The sequence below is a fragment of the Canis aureus genome, chromosome 26 (genome assembly GCF_053574225.1).
Source record: "Canis aureus isolate CA01 chromosome 26, VMU_Caureus_v.1.0, whole genome shotgun sequence".
Classification (NCBI taxonomy): domain Eukaryota; kingdom Metazoa; phylum Chordata; class Mammalia; order Carnivora; family Canidae; genus Canis; species Canis aureus.
Genome location: NC_135636.1, coordinates 40,273,616 through 40,291,800, shown reverse-complemented (window position 1 = coordinate 40,291,800; position 18,185 = coordinate 40,273,616). Strand labels below are relative to the sequence as shown.

The window sequence follows — 18,185 nt, the reverse complement described above, 5'->3', positions numbered from 1 at the left end:
GTGATCTCAGGGTCCTGGGATCAAGCCCCACATCAGGCTCCCTGCTCAGAGGAAACCTGCTTTTCCCTCTGCCCCTCCCCCTGCTTGTGCTCTACTTCTCTCAAATGAATAAATAAGTAAAATATTTTTTTTAAAAAGGAGTTTCTTTGCCTCCCACGCCGCAGCAGACAGGAGGCGCTCCCCTGCAATGACCAGGGATGCTAGCCTGCTGGGAGGTGGGGCAGGGTGGCCAGTGGAGACGGCCCTTGGGTTAGCATCTCAGCTATGCCACTCACCAGCCACTGTGGGATGCTGGGCGCAAAGCGACTACACCTCTCGATGCCTCAGTTTTTGTCCCTGTAAAATGGGGACAAAAAGCATGTCTGTCTCGTTGGGTTGTTGGGGAACATCATTAGCCTCCAATCCAGCGGTTCTCCAAGTGTGAGCCTGGAGCCCTGGACCTGGAACTACTTTCATGATAAAACTGAGACAGGATTTGCCCTTCGCCCTTATTTGTTTCAAGAGTACAGTGTTTCCTGAGGTTGTGTAACATACCCACAGTTATCTCAAAGGAGCATTAAAATACTCCTTTCCTTTCTTTGCGCGTATCCATGGAAGGCTGGATTTTTCAAGACCTAACCAAAACAATATATCGCAACAGGCTGAATGCAGGGGTGGATATGTGAATTCAGCTGTCCTATATTAAACTGGACATTAGAGAGATTGGCAAACTTGCAAAACAGTACAGCTCTTCTCACTGATTTTATTTTGTTTTGGGGAAAATATACTTACATTTTATTCTTAAAAATATGCAGTAACAAGTTGGTTTGTTATTACTATTTTTAAATGAATTAATGTATTTTAAATGTCCCAGTTTTCTGACATGTTAGCTATCACTAGATCAAATCAACATAAATGAATCTATTGGGGCTTCTCAAGAGTTAAGAGTCTAAAGGGACTTTGGGAGGCACCTGGGTGGTTCAGTCAGTGAAGCGTCTGCCTTCGGCTGAGGTCATGATCCCGGGTCCTGCAATCAAGTCCCATGTTGGGCTCCACACTCAGCACGGAGTCTGCTTCCCTCTCTCCCTCTGCTGCTCCTCCTCTCTTGCTCACTCTGTCTCTCAAATTTAAAAAAAATATATTTAAAAAATAATAATAAAAGGATTTTGGTACCAGAATGTTTAAGAACAAGTGCTGTCGCCTGACACTGGCCTCGGGGCCTTCTTCGCTTCTGCAGAGCACCCCGCAGTGAAGCCAGGCCCTGTGTGGATTAAGTAGATCCAGATTCAATCAAGCAGATGCCACGAAATCAAATAGAAAGACAATAATGAAACTATTCTCCCTGCTTCTCCACTCAGAGATGATGTACCCTGTGCAGTGGGCTACGAGAATCTGCTCTTCCCTCAATGAGACGTGATGCCCACAGGCTTCCCAGAACCTGGGTGTTCGGAGCTTCAGTCATTCGCTCATTTGTGCCACAAATGTCTGTTGAAGCCTTACTGCTTCCCAAGCTCTGTTCTACGTCTAGGGACACAGGCGGGAATAAGGAATGCAGAAAGCCCTGACCCCAAGGAGCTGATGTTCTAGTTGGGCAGGCAGGTGATAAAACCCCAAAGAAAAATAAATTAGGGGGTGAGAAATACCGTTGAGAAACGACATGAGGAGAAGAAGGAGCACCAGCCTAGGGAGAGAACATTTTAACAGGATGGTTAGGGATGTAACCCAGTAAGGTAATATTTGAGCAAATGCCTGGACAAGATGAGGAAGAAATCCATGCAGGTGTCCGAGGAAGTGGATCCTTCAGAGGGAATAGCAAGAGCCAAGGCCCTGAGGCACAAATGAGCTTTAGGCCTGGAGAACAGCAAGAGGCCACTGTAGCTGGAGGGGAACAGACAGAGGCAAAGAGAGGGAGCCGAGGTCAGGGAAGGGGCAGAAGAGGGATCCCGTGGGACCTTGCGGGCCATGCCAAGGACTCTGGAATTTAGTTTGAATGTGACACCCATTGAAGGGTTCGTTTTTTGTTTGTTTTTTGCTATTTAAGATTTTGTTTATTTATTCATGAGAGACACAGAGAGAGAGAGGCAGGCTCCCCACTGAGCAGGGAGCCTGATGCAGGACTCGATCCCAGGACCCCGGGATCACCACTTGAGCCGAAGGCAGATGCTCAACCACTGAGCCACCCAGGCGTCCCACCATTGAAGGGTTTTGAGCAGAACTGTGACTTGATGGGATCTGTGGTTTAGCAGATGGCTTTGGCTACTGCAGCACAAGACCGGGTGGGGCAGGGGGCAAGAAGGGGGCTCCAGCAGGGTCCAGGTGAGAGACGGGGGTGGCTGGGACCAAGCCGGTCACAGTGACGTGTGGGAAGTGCTCAGTCCTGAGTCCCTCCTGAAGGGAGAACCACCGTGATAGATGGTCAGTGGCAGTGAGCGGGGACAAGGAGCTCCCAGGTGTGTGGCCTGACCATCCGGCATTGACCGGAACGCTGGGAGAGAAGCGGGTTTGGGGACAGAGCCAGAGCCCTGCTCGAAATGCCTGTTTGGCACTGGACAAATTGACCTGAAGGAAAATAGGGAGTTTGTGACCACACAAACAATACCTAACAATGACAAAACGTGGGAAAGAGGCACACAGACAACTAGAATTTAGAAGGTGTCATGAAAAGCAAACACCCCTTTTTGTTTTCCCAAAATCCTGGCTTGTGAAATGGAGTGGTTTCTTCCAGGAAAGATGGACTTTCCAGAGGCTTCTACCTCATTTTTCACTGACCTTTCCGAATTGCTCTGGCAAATGTTGTTTATTGTCATTGGCCCCTTCCCGCAGCCCAGGCCATCGTTGCTAATGGATGTGTGTCGTGCCCAGCTGACCCCTCTGTGCAGTATCAACGTCCTTCCCTGAGCTCGTCACTGGAGTCTCGGAGGGGCCTTGGCATTTTCCAAGGCGGCATCGCTGCTGGTTTCTAGAGCCCATTTTCATGTCTCTGGGAACCGGTGTTTTCACCCCCGCACCGCCACCACCTGAAAAAGGAAGCAGGTTATATTTTGAGAACTCTCAGAGCTCCTTTTTTTGGAGTGCTTACTCTGTGCCAGACATGATCTCATTTGTTGTTGTTCCCATTTTATAGATGGTGTCACTGAGGCTTAGGGAGCCCGCTCACGTGCCCGAGGAGACAGGGCTCAAAGCCTGGCCCTCTGACTCTGGAAACCAAGCCCTTCAGAGCCACCCGCACCCCCTCTGCATTGCTGGGGTTCTCAACCCAGGCACCACTGCCACCGGAGAGTAGGAGCCTCCTCCCTGGTGAGGGCCACCCTGTGCACTGTAGGGCAGTTAGCACATCCCTAGTCTCCACCCACTAGATGCCAATAGCACCCTCTCTGCTGGTTGGGACAACCAAAAATGTCTCCAGACATGGCCCCAGTGTCCCCTGGGGAGTACCCACCCCAGTTGGCCTGACACATGTTAGGTGTACTTTGCACACAGGCTCTGGGTTGACATCTCTGCCACCTTCCTTGCCCCCCCCCCCCAACAGCCAGCATTCCCGTCTGCAGACAGGCACTGTCCTAGAAGTCTCTCAATAAAACATCGAGTTGCTGCGTCTCCAGTCCTCCTACCCTCCCAGGGAGGGAGAGAGGCTTAAAACACTGGCGAGGGGCAGCTTTGCACTGCGTAGCCTATGCGTCTCCCCCACAGCCATTGCCCCGGCCACCCTGTCAGCAGCTGTGACTGTGTACCTGCTCCAGGCCAGGTCCTGGGCACGCACCATAGCACCCAGAAAAGGCCCCTGCGTGGGGAGATGATGATACACAAGAAAGCAAACACACCCACAGGTGATTTAAAGAGTGCTGAGGCCACAGAGGAGACAAACAGCCTGGTGCAGAGGGACAGGGGCCTTGAAATAAGGCAATCAGGGAAAGCTCCTCAGAGGAGGTACCATCTGATCTGAGACATCACAGCGAGAAGGAGCCAGTCCATGGGAGAGGGAGAAGGCCCATGTGTGAGGTGGGAGGGAAGAGCAGGTGCAAATGCCCTGAGGTGGCAGTGAGTTGGGCATGTTTTAAGGAATGGGGGCCTGGAGTGGCCAGGACAGAGTAAGCAGAGGGGTGAGTGGTGGGAGGCGTGGGCAGAGGGAGCAGGACAGGTGGACAGGTCACTGAAGGGGGGGTGGTAGGAACGGTCTTGGGTTCAGAAGGGTCCTCCTGGCTGTTTGGGAGTGACTGGGTTATGGGAAGGCTAGAGGGGAGTCAGCAAGATCAGGGAAGGCCATTTCCACCACAAGCAAGGAAATGAGGATGAAGAAGCAAGACACGTTTCTGTCACTTTTGAGACTTTGTCACCTGATGGTCTTGCCTTGTTTATTTGGATTCCTAAACACTAGATCTGTGGATTCAGGATGCAGAGCTATTTTATTTATTTATATATGTATATTTTTTTACAATTTTTAAAAAGATTATTTATTTGAGAGAGAGAGAGTGCATGTGTGCAAGTGGGGGGAGAGGCAGAGGGAGACAGTCTTCAAGCAGATTCCCTGCAAGTGCAAAGCCTGACGCAGGGCTCCATCTCATGACCCGTGAGATCACAACCTGAGCCAAAACCAAGAGTCAGAACCGACTGAGCCACGCAGGTGCTCCCAGGTTGCAACATTTGAACAATGTTAGGGATCTTACAAAACTCCAACAGCTTTTCTGCCTTTGAGTCTCCTAGCTCAGTATTCAAAACTCAAAGTCCCAGGGTAGATTCTGATTGGCCAAGCTCAGCCATACACTCACCCCTTAGGTGAGAAGGGGCACCTTGGTTGACAGTTGGGGCTTTTGTATTTGGGAAGAACCAGGAGTGCAGAGGCTGTGGCTTCTCAGGGGTTACCTGAAGGAAAGAGAGAGAGAGGGTGTGTGTGTGTGTGTGTGTGTGTTCATGCACGTGTGGCTCTGTTGGCTCCAAAACATTTGGTGGAAACTGCCAAATAAAACTGAATAAATATTTAGTGAACTATTTATATGTGAATGTAAATAACAAAACGTAGCATGATTCAACCAGTCAACTCTGGAATATTTCGACTCTTAGTTATTTATCCATTATCGCTAATGTAGGATGTGGGTGGAGATGGTGTGGGATAAATGTGTGTTGAGAGATGCCAGTGCCCTTAAAACAGCCCTGCTGCTAGTTCCATCCAGATGGCCCATGATGGGGGGTTGAGAAGGTTCCCCATGGGCAGCGGGTGGAAGTCTCCAGGTTGCCACTGGCTTGGCACTGAGGACGTGCCAGGTACTATTTCACGTTCCTTACACCGGTCGGTTCCTTCCCTCCACATGACAGCAGGCAGCAGCTCACAGTGATTGCCGCCCACCGAAGCAAGGAGGAGTGAAGTCACTTGCCGGGGTTTCCACGATCGGGAGGCGACAGACCAGGAGAATCTGGCCACAGAGAGGCACTCTTGGCTGGTCCCCTGTATCGCCTCCTGCATGACCCAGAGGAGTAACTGGTGGCTGCCCTGATGTTCAGGACCACACCGGCCCCCATCCCGGCTAGACCAGCTCCCCAGCACAGGGAGGTGGCCCCAGGATTCCTGTTAGCTTCCAGTTGTGGACACCCTCCATCTCCCTTGTATCTAAGATGATGCCTCCATCTGCCCTCCTGCGTCAGATTTATTACCGGCTAATCTGAGTCTCCAGTCACTGCAAGACCCAGCTTTTATAGACCACAAATGCGATTATTATGAGGCAATTTCAGTTAGATTCAGGGCTGGGAGAGATAACAGAAGGGTCTGGTCCTCTCATCAGACTCTGAATGGCTCCCCAGCAGCACTTTACTCAGACAAATGGAGGAGACAGCCAGGAGGGGAACAGGTGCACGGAGCTTCGCATCAAAGAGCTGCCTGCCTGGGCCTGCAGGACCGGGACGGGGGGAGGGGATTCAAAAGGACTTGGGGGTTAACCAGCCTCTCAAAGTTGGAGGGTGGATTTTGACATCTGTCTCTGACTCAAATTTTTCCTTAAGATTTTATTTATTTATTCATGAGAGACACAGAGAGAGAGAGGCAGAGACATAGGCAGAGAGAGAAGCAGGCTCCATGCAGGGAGCCCGATGTGGGACTCGATCCCGGGACCCTAGGATCATGCCCTGGGCCGAAGGCAGACGCTCAACCGCTGAGCCACCCAGGCATCCTTTGACATCTGACTCTGTAGGAAGTCTATTAAATGAGGTATCCGTGGAGCAAGAAGTGGCTGGGAAGGGGGACCCATTGGTCATAATGGAACCATCACTTAGCGGGCACGTGTCATGTGCCGGGTGGAAGCAGTACAGGCATATCCCAGAGATACCGCAGGTTCAGCTCCAGACCACCACCATAAGGCAAATACTGCAATAAAGCTAGTCAAATGAATTTTTTGGCTCCCCAGTGCATATTAAAGTTATGTTTGCATAATCTTGTGGTCTCTTAAGTGTGCAAGAGCATTATGTCTAAAACAATGCACATACCTTAATTTAAAAACACTTTATTTCTAAAAAAAAATGCTAACCATCCTCTGAGCTTCTGGTGAGTCATAATCACTGATCACAGATCACTGTAACAAATATAATAATAATGGAGAGGCTTGAAATATGGCAAGAATTACCAAAACATGACACAGAGACACAAAGTGAGCAAGTGCTATTGGAAAATGGGCACCAGTAGACTCACTGGACAAAGGGCTCCACGAGCCTTCAGTTTGTAAAACATGCAATGTCTGGGAGGCTCAGGAGAGCGAAGCGTGACAAGACGAGGTGTGCCCACTTATGTCTATTCTCAGAGCAACGCACGAGTTAGATACTGTCATCATCTCCTTTTTGTAAGTGGAGAAACCGAGGCATCAGGAGAGATTAAACTAGTTGCCCAAGGACACACAGCATTCAGTGCTGCAGCATATCTCCAAGAGCCCCTTTCATGTGGGGTGTCTTTGCCAGCGTCACCTGCTCTGGGACATCTTCATCTTTTCTGTCATAATCACAATTCTTCATTTATTATCGGCGATCAAGCCGTCTGGCTGTAAATCAAGAGCTTCCTGCAGTGTGTGTGTCGACGTCGCCACGGTCAACTTCATCTCTTCTCTGACTCCTACCTTCCCCTTGACTTTCCACTCCAGCTAGCTTTTCATTTCTTGTTGCACTTTCATCTCCGTTGGCTGGTTCTCCCCTCAACAACCCACTTCTGTATCCTGTCTTGTAGATTATCATCAGGAGACAAGGAGGCAACCCAGCCACAAGCCTTGTTGTCTGTGCGTGAACTGAGTAACAGATGCACAGGGATGGTCACCAATAGATTTTGCAAGAAGTGACATGACAGGCCACACTGATCCTTCTATGCATCTGTTATTTACACAGTGATGGGTGGACTGGAGAACCAGTAGCAAAATTTGTACTTTGTGCAATTACAGTTCATGTACCGTGGTAGCTACACCGGAACCACATTGTGGGAGACTGGTAGTCTTCAGCTGAACTGTAGAAACTAACATTTGTGCGTATTGAGACCATTCAAAGCAAAGACTACCTGTGGCCAGTCACCTGTTCTGTTCTTGTTTGTCATTGCTGGGCCAGCATTGGGTCACTCCTTTGCACGGCGGAGCCCCCTGGCTGCTGTGGCCCGTTTCAGAGTCTAATTCTGCATAATTGGCGCTTCTTCCTCCAGGTGTAACACAGCCCTGTTTCAAATCCCTGAGGGATCCCTCACCCCACACAAGGAATTTTCCTCATAACGCCAAGGGTTGGAAAACCCTTCCTGCAAAGGGCCAGATAGTAAATATTTTGGACTCAGAGCCACATGGTCTCTGTCGCAACAACTCCAGGCTGCCATTGTAGCGTGCATGCAGCCATAACGATACATAAGCAAGTGGGTGTGGCTTGGTTCCAATGAAAGTATTTGCAAAAACAGGTGGCAGCTCAGAGTTGGTCTGCCAAACCCTGCTCTCCGCTAAGCATCTCATCTTCTTTTCTTTGGGTCTTTTCATTGCAAGCACAAGAGTTCAACTCACATGAAATTACGTAAATAGCAACAACCAAAAGTGGAGTGATGGATTTATTGGGTTATGTAACTCAGACTTTCTCAACCTTGGCACAACTGACATTTGGAACCAGATGATTCTTTGTCCGGTGAGGCGGTGGTAGGGGCCAGGGGGTTGTCCTATGCATTATAGGATGTTTACTCACATCCGTAGCCTCTATCCACTAGATGCCACTGCTACCTTCCCACTCAGCTGTGACAATCAAGAATATCCCCATTGCCCAATGTCCTCAGATTAGGAATCACTAAGGGGACTGAAAATGCTAGCATGAGAGGTGGCTTCAGGTAGGAGTGGACCCAGGGACTCAAACTAGTATCTGGGACAGTATCTCTCTTTCTCTATTCATCTCTCTTTCCTTCCTCCCTCCCTCCTTCCCCACCCCCTTCATGGCTGCTTTGTTCCATGCTACTGCGTGTTCAAACAGACTCCCCTTATGGTGACCAGATGGCTGCCAGCAGCTTCAAGTTTGAATCCCATCACCTTTAAGCCCACTGGGAGAACTTCTCTTTTCCAGTAGCTCCCTAAAAATCCCAGGGCTCGCTCTCATTGGCCCAGTTTGAGTCACATGCCTGCCCTTGAACCAACGAGGGTAGCCAGGGGCACGTAGTACGCCGATTGGTCCAGCTGAGATGATGCCTGCAGCCCCGGAGTCCGGAGATCGGCCCATGTGTACTTAAGTCAGGAAGTGGTGGTACCCAAAGGACCGCAGTCGGGAAGGAGGTAGCAGGTTAACAGAAGTCTCCAGCACCAGGTGTAAATATCCCCCCTGTCCCTGGCACACGGGAGGCAGTGAGCGCTCGGTCCTTTCAGTTGATGCCAGCCTGCTCCCCACGGGCAGCGTCAGCTGGCACATTATCAGTGGCCTTTCCTGGCCTGGCATTTAATTCCTCTTAATCTGCCTGCCAAATTGCTCTACCCTCGCACCAGCCCTGGGGTTGCTACTCTTCCTTTCACCGCGTCCCGGGCGCGAAAGCTCAGCGACCCTGGGCCCCAGCCATGACATGGGCTGTATTTTTAATCTTGATTTTAATTCTGGCTCATTCTCCTGGCTGTATCTCCCAGCCCCGGAGCCCCAGGGCCCACGCTAATTTGCTTCTCCCACCTCAACTGGTGCCGGAATAACCATTTTAAAAACTGCCTTGGGGAAATCTAATCAAATGAGAGCAAAATCTAATTTGGCACTAAAAGCCTTTGACTGAAGCCCTGTTTTCTGGGGTCTTGTGAAGCCTGAATAATAAACTCTTTTGGGATTTTTTTTTAAGGGTTGGGGGTTGGAGAGAGATGTGAAAGAGAGGATTCCAGCAGAGGAAATCACCACAGACATTCTGACACCCGTGGCATTGGGTGATAATGGGCAGGGGTGGGGTTCCCGAGGTGCCCCATATCCCACCCCACAAGAAAGAGTTATCCCACCGGCCAGGCCGAGAGCAAAACTCTTTAGCATTCCGACTGGCACAGTCATCGGGAGGGACCTTGCCCCAGATCTTCAGGGACAAACCATAGGCTCACAAGCTGGATTTGAGGGACCTGGGAGAGAACCCAATTTTCCCAGCAGGGAATTCAGAGCACCTTTCCCCCTGGCTCTTGTATGCCCTCTGCAAACTGAGGGAAGTTCTGTGCTTCTGAAATTACTTGTGGTCTTGGGGTACTTTCAGAATGTGTCCTGACTCCAGGAAAATGCAAAAGCTAATGTATAATATTTCAGGGGATGTGCGGACCCTTTTAAGGTTCCCTGCCATGCCTCTTGTTGCTTCTCCTCATGATCTCATCCCTCTATCCTCTAACACCTTCCTCCCTCACTGGCCTCCTTTGGTTCTCAAAGGCCCCCAAGCTTATCCCTACCTCAGGACCTTTGCACATGCTATTCCCTCTGTCTGGAGCAGTTTCTCTTGTATTCCCGTTCCTTTGACTCATTCTCATCACTGCTCAGCAGCCTTCCCTGATCACTCAACCCAGTGACGCCTCCAGGGGTCCACCTCTGGCCACTTTGTTGCAATGCTATCCTTTATTTCCTTTGTCACTGTTTTTGCCAACACCACCACTCTTACTTGCCACGGTCCTCCACTGGAATGTCCACCTCATGAGGGCAGAGACCCCGGTGGCCTCATTCACTGCTGTGTTGCCATTGCCTGGTATACCATCGGGGCATAATAAATAGTTGTTGATACATGAATCCACACATGCCCAAGGCAGTGTTACCCCATCCCGATTTTTACCACGCATGGGCACAATGATTTATTATTCCCTTAATATTTTCCTCCCAGTTGTTTTACTCACCTGGCCCTCCGTCTCTTTTTGTAAATAAAGTTTTATTGGAACAGAGCCATGCCCACGTATTTATTATCTGTGACTGTTTTCTACAACTCCTGAGTACTTGCAGTAGAGACCATCTGGCCCACAAAGCCTACGGCATTTACTGTCTGGGCCTCCGCAGGAAATGTTTGCTGACCCCTGTCCTTTGTCATTCTTCTCCAAGGAGGGGGAGCAGGAGAGAGTGGAGAGAGGCCCGACGTGCTTCCAGAGTAGAGCTCCTTACTATGGGAAGACGCACCAAGCGTAAGGAATAAGGTCATTGATGTTTAGTAGATCTTATCTTCTGCACTGGACTTGACCTCGAGGGGCCTTTCTAGTCCTCCCTGTGCGGTTCTTTTAGGGAGGAACGTGCAGTACCAGGGCTTCTCACCTGCAGACTCCTGACATTCTACATGGGATGATGATTCTCTGCTGCGGGTGGTCCTGAGCCTTGTAGGATGTTTAGCAGCATCTCTGGCCCCCACCCCCTGGATGCTGGCAGCATGTCCCACCCCAGTCTGTGACAAAACCAGAAGCCAGTCTGCAGACATTGCCAAGTGTCCCCTGAGGGGCAAAACCGCCCCTGGTTGGGCATCACTGTTTCCAGGGGGCGGATGCAACAGTGTCTGACCATGTTCCTGGGGGAAGAATCAGGGCTCCCTCTGGCCAGGTGCTGGGACACCGCAGCCCCTGACTCCAGCCCACACCTCAGTCCTCGGACCCAGCCGGGGACCTGTGGCCGCTGTGTGAGCAGGCACCCAGCAGGCACCCAGCACCTAAATATTGGATGTCCCCAGAGACTCAGAGCCGGGGCAGCCACTCCCCCCATCCCTCATCCCCACAATGCCAGGGATCTTTCTGGTTTTGCTTTGCCCTCACACGCAAAGGGAGGCCCCACCCTGGGCCTTACCCCGAAGCTGCTCAGGGCTCTCCCTTCCTATTTTCACCTCCTCTGGTGCCCAGATCCTTCTGGGAGGTGTTTCCTCAGCTGCAAGGAGAGGACTGGATGGACACGCTTCCCCTTGCCCCGTGGCACAGGGATTCGGGAAAGGCTGCTTAGGTCCTAAAGAGGCTTCCAGCTCCCAGTCGGTGCCAGCCACCTGCCAGGCCTCCAGGAACCACCCCACCCCTTCCCCATGGAGAGCTCCTGCTGCATCCTCGCTCTCCCAGCTCAGGCCTCTCTTCTCTGGGAGCAAGAAGCTGAAGGCAGCTCCCCATGCTTTCTCGAAGGTTCCAGATAGAGGAACCCGTCTCATCCTCCGCTGGCAGCAGAGCCCAGGCTCAGTCCACTCCTCCTCCTACGGATGTTCAGCTCCCCTGTCTCCTCTCATCTTGGGCCCTGAACTGGCGCCCACTGAACGCTCACAGTTTGCCAGGCCCGGTGCTAAGCCCTCTGCTGGCGAGATCTCTCTCACTCCCTTCACCCATCTGGAACTCTCGCCTTCTCGCGCTCAGCACCAGCTCCTGTGGGTCTCAGAGCCCCAGGGTCCTCATCCGAAGCAGAGAGCCAGCACGGGGCCTCCGTCTCTGGGAAAACGCTCACAGATTTTTCCATTTCTTAAAAATGGTCCTATAGGTGGTCATTATTAAAGATCACACTTGCTTGGTGGGAAAGGAAAAGAACGAGAAAGCATCATAAAGAAGATCTTGCATGTTGCCTCTTCACCCACATAGTTTGGGAGTAGATCCCCTTCGCGATGAATCAGGGTGATCTTTACATAAGCTCTGTTGCTGGCGTGAAACGTGCATGTGGAGACGCTCACTGCTCGTGAACGTCCAGGCCAGTGGGGTTTCGTGGGTGCTTCCGGCAGGAAATAGGGCAAGGCCGTCCCCCGAGAAGCACACCCATGGCCCTCGGTAACCACTGCTTGTTCTCCAGCACCAGAGATCTGTTTTGCCTCTTTCTGAACATCGTAGAAGTGAGACCATACAGCATGCTTTCATATCTGGTTTCTCTCTCTTAACGTGATTAGGTGGCCGAGATGCATCTGTGTTCTTGAACATGACACCGGTCCATTCTTTCTTGTCCGGGCGTGGTATTCCGCTACACAAGTACCCAGCAGCGGAGCCAACCCCTGCTTTGGTTGATGGACAGCTGGCGTGTTTCTAGTTATTTGCTATCACGAGCAGAGCTACCCTGAGCACGTCCTGCTCGTGCCTGGTGAATGAATGGATGCCTCACTGCTGAGTAAATACCCAGGGTTCAGATCGCCCGTCGGAAGGCATGAGGGTGTCCAAGTTCAGCAGACCCTGCTGGTCAGCCTCCCACGGGCGAGGGACCAGGCTGCACGACCCCTGGCTGGGTGTAAAGTCCCAGTTGCTCCACGTCCCCAGCAACATTTGGTATCGCTCGTGTTCTGATGTTAGGCACTCCGGTCACCGTGTAGTAGAGTTCAAGGGGTCCGTCGGAAAGAATGGGAAAGAATCGCGTTCTTATTTTTACGCACCTGCGTTGTAGCTTAGCCGTGGCTTCGATTATGAAGGGAGGCCATGGACCATAGCACAAGAGAAGCTGTAATTTTGTCATCTGGAGAAATCACCGATACTATGATATTCCATGGCAGTGTGGCAGATACCCCAAAATAAAATATTTTCACTTACCATTGCTTTGAAATTACTACTCTTCGCAGGGTACTATCTTTTTTAAAGGGTCATGTTACTACAGAGACAAGTTCTTTCAATGTTTAAGATAACTATACGTCAAAATGATTTATTTCCTCTGAGATCCAATGTATTTTATGCACATAAAAACATTTGAGGGCAGCCCGGGTGGCTCAGTGGTTTAGCGCTGCCTTTGGCCCCGGGCGTGATCCTGGAGACCCAGGATCTCTCTCTCTCTCTCTTTTTCTCTTTCTCTCTCTCTCTCTCTCTCTCTCTTTCTCTCTCTCTGTCTCTCATGAATAAATAAATAAAATCTTTAAAAAAAATTTTGAGAAGCAGGTCGGGGGTCTTTTCAAAGGACTCCATGGCTCAGAGGGTAGCCCTGTTTCCACGCCTTGGGGACACCACAGTGGTGGTCGGGTGACAGGAGACTTTTGCTCTCTGCTTTCTCACGTGGCCTCATGATCCTTCTCCCCCTCCAGCTTTCTTCGGGAAGTATCTTAACGAATACAATGGCTCCTATGTGCCACCTGGCTGGAAGGAGTGGGTCGGCCTCCTTAAAAACTCTCGTTTTTATAACTACACACTCTGTCGGAACGGGGTGAAGGAGAAGCACGGCTTTGACTACTCCAAGGTAAGTGCTGCCTGTCGCCGGCCGGGGGGTAGGGAGGCAGTTAGGAGCGTGACAAAGGAGCTTAACTACTTGGCTTCGGATGGTGACACTGATCTAAATGAGTGATCTCAAGCCAGCTACGTGCATCTTCTTCCTATTTTCATCTCTCAAATAATAGTCTCTGTTTCTGAGAGCATTGTTCACAATATGCTGAAACAGAATATTCTCACAGAAAGTGCGAGAACAGTCCAGTTCAGTGAATTTTCACCAGCCGAACAGGCAAATGTCACCAGCACCTGCTAGTGTGCTAGGTCAAGAAGCACAGTTTCACTGCCTGCTCCCAAAGCCCCTCCTTCCACCAAACACCCTCCCATAGGGACAGCCATGGCTCAGACTTGCAGCATGACACACGAATTCTGTGTCCGGCTCCTTTTGCTTCACATCCATGTTGTCACCTGGGGCTGTAGATCCTTCACTCTTGTGTAGCATTCCATTATGTGATTAAGCCTCAACTTGTTTGTTTTCCATGTCATGGCTTTTCTTTTTTTTTTAATATTTTATTTATTTATTCATGAGAGACACAGAGAGGCAGAAACACAGGCAGAGGGAGAAGCAAGCTCCATGCAGGGAGCTTGATGTGAGACTCGATCCCAGGACCCTGGGATCACAACCTGAGCCAAGGGCAGATGCTCGACCACTGAGCCACCCAGGTGCCCCATGTCATGGTTTTTCTAGTCCTGCTAATTTGTTTTATATAAGATAGAGTGCACAGATCTTAAGTGGACAGCTCAGGGAACTTCCATATATGGGTATGCCACCCAGGTCAAGATACAAGGATTTCCAGCCCCCAGAAGGCTCCCTTATACACCTATGCAGTCAAAACCCCCACTCCCGAGGTAACCTGTATTCCAACTTCCATCACCATGGATTGGTTTTGCCTGGATCATGTTGTGTGTGCTCTTTTGGGTCGAGCTTTATTCACTCAGCCTGACACCTGTGAGAGCCATCCCTGTGTCTGCCCAAGTCAGCAGTGTCCCCTTCCTTGTTGTGTAGCATTCTGTTATATAGATGGCAAGTAGGAATCCGTTCAACACCTGATGGACATTTTCGTTGTCTCCAGTTTGGCCCTGTTAAGAATCAGGCTGCTGTGAACATCCTTACACGTGGCTTTGTGTAGACCTACATACTTTTTCCTTTTGGTTACACGCCTGGGAATAGAATTGCTGGGACACAGGATACATTGCATGGTTGAACCAGTTTACATCCCCAGCCAGGAATGTTCCAATGTTCCAGTTCCTTCACATTCCCCATTAACACTGGTATTGTCTTTTTTATTGGGCTGTTTTACTGGGGTATAGTGGTATTTCATTGTGGTTTTATTAGAAAGGTTTTTGATGATCATGTAAGTTAATACACGTAGAGCATCAGAAGAGCCTCTTCTACACAGCAATACTCAATACACAGGAGTTCAGATCAGGACAGCAAACTTTCCTCTACAGAGGGCCCTGTGCTAAATATTTTAGGCTTTATAAGCCATACAGTCTCTGTTGCAACTACGTAAGTCTGCTATTATAGTGTACAAGCCACCGCAGGTAATGTAGAAACAAATAAGCTTGACTAGTTCCAATAAAACTTTATTTATAAAAACAGGCAGTGGGCCTGGTTTGGCCAAGGGGCTATAGTTTCCTGATTCCTGGCTTATGGGGAGGGAAGGAGGACGAAGGAGGAGAGATTGACAGTGATGTCTCATCTAAACTGTCTATTAAAAAAAACCTGGAGACCAACAAATATTCCTGTCCCAACTAAATCTTCAAAGCAGCCTTTGCATCCCCCATAGCTTTCTGGATCAGTTCTTTCCCCATTCTTCCCTTCCCTCTCTCTTCTGCACTGTCACTGCCACTAGCCCTGGGCCTGGCACCTGTCATACCCAGGGCTCTCTGGCTTAGAATGATGACTCCTCCCTAGTTCATCTCTCTCTGAATCGCTGCACAAGGTCCCTCCCCCACCCCACCCCCCCCTTGCCCCGGGCAGATATCACCAGGGGCCAGGTAGTCACATACACAGGATAGCGAGCTGGGAGCAAGAGGGGACAGTCGAGAATAGTGGGGACTATGGAGCATGTATCTGTGTAGGAGGGGGTGATCAGGCCTCTCAGTCCCATGTGGAAAGGGGGCCCAAAATGGCCAGGTTTTCTGATTTTTCACCAGAAGCTACAAATTTGTGCATGTTTTCCTGTGAAACCTCCTGATTTTTTTTATTTTTTAATTTTTTTAATAAATTTATTTTTTATTGGTGTTCAATTTGCCAACATATAGCATAACACCCAGTGCTCATCCCATCAAGTGCCCCCCTCAGTGCCCGTCACCCAGTCACCCCCACCCCCCGCCCACCTCCCACCTCCTGATTTTTAAATATTGGCAAGTCACTCAGACTTTTCTAACATCCTGCATGAATCAAGTGTGCCTGACGGCCAGACCCAACCTCACCCATGGATGTACAGCCTTGTCGGCCTACCTGGTGTGCTGCCCGCTGCCAGCTGCCTGCTGCCCTCCAGGGACTGGACGCTGGATTCTCTCTTGGGGTCAGAGGACTGGGGTTCAGAGCCCCACCTTGACACATATTATGTGCTCTTGCTTATGCTCCCTACTCCTGAGAGGCTCAATTCCCAAATCTGGAAAATAGGCATGCCACCGCTTACCTAATAATGTGCACATCTACTTACCAAGCACCTATGGTGGTCCAAGCAGCGGGGCTGGGAGTTTTGTTATGTGTGGTGTTTCTAGCCCTCCCAGCAATCGCATGCGTGAGTGGACTAGCTGGATCTGGTTACATTACTCATGAACAACTCTTTTTGGAGAGCCTGCTATGTGCCAGGCACTGTGCCAGGTGCTGCTGTCCAAGGATGAACAAAAACAGACCCAGGTGCATGCAGTCTGGGATGTGGAGGTGTGTTATTAACTGTGAAGTGATGGCACATGATTAAAGCCGGAAGGCCACACCACGGTGTAGGAGCACAGGTGTGTGCACGCACAAACACATGGACACGTCAGCCCCGTCTCCTATTTCAGCATCCCCAGTATTAGCCAGTTCAACCAGACCAGCCTTGTTGCTTATTACAACCATCTCCAGATCTTTACTAGTGCTCTCCTGCCCTGAACTGGATCAAGTCTTATCCATCTTCTCTTTCATGAATCCTTCCCCGAGTGCCCTAAACTACAGGACATCACCTTTCTTGAATCAGACTGGCCTCTCTTGGTTGCTTGTGAACAGAAACCCATCTCAGAATGGCTCGACTGAAGAGGAAACCTGTCAGTTGATTTAACTGGTCCAGTAGTAACGGCATCAGATGTGGCTGGATCCAGGGGCTCAGACAAAATCTTTAGGGGGTGGTTTCTCCTCTAAGCTTGGTTTTCTTCTCTTCAGCGCCATTTACAGCCTCTTTCCCTCCTCTCCCCCTCCCTCCCTCTGGCCCTCCCTCCCTCCCCTCTCCCTTCCCTCCTTCCCCTTCCTTCCTCCCCTCCCTCCCCCCTTCCTCCCTCTCTCCTCCACTATCCCTATCCCACTCCACTTCTGGAAACACCAGCATGTCCGGCATCCCTCCCACCTTTGACAGGGGATGACCTGTGATGTGCCGCCTCACAGAGTCTGCCCAGTTCAGGCCCCTGAGGCAGAAGCCACACATGACATCACATGGGCAGTGCCCTCTGCCCCACTCTGGGTCCCGCTCTGGGTCCCACTCTGGGCCCCGCTCTGGGTCAGACAGGGGCAGGTCCCACTCTGCACAGACCAGGCCCCAATCTGCTCCCTGGCAAGTGAATTCCAGAGCCCTGGTTGGATTTATAAGCTAACAACACAAACTGTAGTGTCTTGGAGCTGAACAGGCTGCTACTCCCCTCCCAGACTCAGCACAGGCTAATCCTCCAAAACCTAGAACACCCACTCGGGCCTTGTTAAGATTCGTCACCACGTCCACGCCCAGTCTCAGAGCAGCCCTGTAATCAAGTTACCCAGGGACACCAGAGTCCCTTTGGGGCTAAGGACGGGACATGCAGCCGCTGCTCTTTCACCCTGTTTCCTGCCACAGATGCATCCCCACTGTGAATGAGAGGAGCCCCGGGGGAAGATTCCCGGGCCCCCTGGGAGTGGAGGCCTGGGAACAGAGGGCTGGGGGCCCCCTGGGAGCCCGAGCTGGCTCGGGGCCAGGGCTGAGACCTGCGGTGGGCAGCAGGCAGTAGGGGCCCAGGTGTCCGAGGGAGCGGTGCTCCAGCACTCTGAGGAGGGAGATGCCTCTACTGGGGGTTGCTGCTGGCCTCAGTGGCTTCCCCAGGAGGCCCAGCTGGAGAAGAAGGGATGGTCCTTCCCTAGTTCCCCTCAAAAGGCCCTCTGAGGGCTGTCCTGAGTCACTAATCTCAAGGCCAGATGCCCTGGAAAGCGTCCTGATGGCGAGGTGGACAGAGAGGCAGCAATGACGAGAGAGGAATGATGTAGCACCCGGTAGGAAAGCCAGAGCAGGCTGGAGAAGCCGGGACTGGCGGTGCAAGGGAGATAGGAACGGCTAGGCTTGGGTCCTGGAGGAGGCCCAGGTGCTGGGAAGGCCCTGAGAGATGGTGGTCTCTGTAAACGTGAACGTGACCACCCCTCAATCCGGCATCTGTGCTTCTCTGTTCTAG

General features: G+C 51.0%; 1 protein-coding gene across 9 annotated transcripts in view; it reads left to right on the top strand.

Moving 5' to 3' along the window:
* SULF2 (sulfatase 2) overlaps nucleotides 1-18,185 on the top strand; it is a 118,674-nt gene that overhangs the window by 65,270 nt on the left and 35,219 nt on the right. For all 9 annotated transcript variants that reach the window (XM_077873494.1, XM_077873493.1, XM_077873492.1 and 6 more), the window contains one exon: nucleotides 13,385-13,536. In XM_077873494.1, the coding sequence (XP_077729620.1) occupies nucleotides 13,385-13,536 (152 nt within the window). The remainder of the gene's footprint in view (nucleotides 1-13,384; nucleotides 13,537-18,185) is intronic.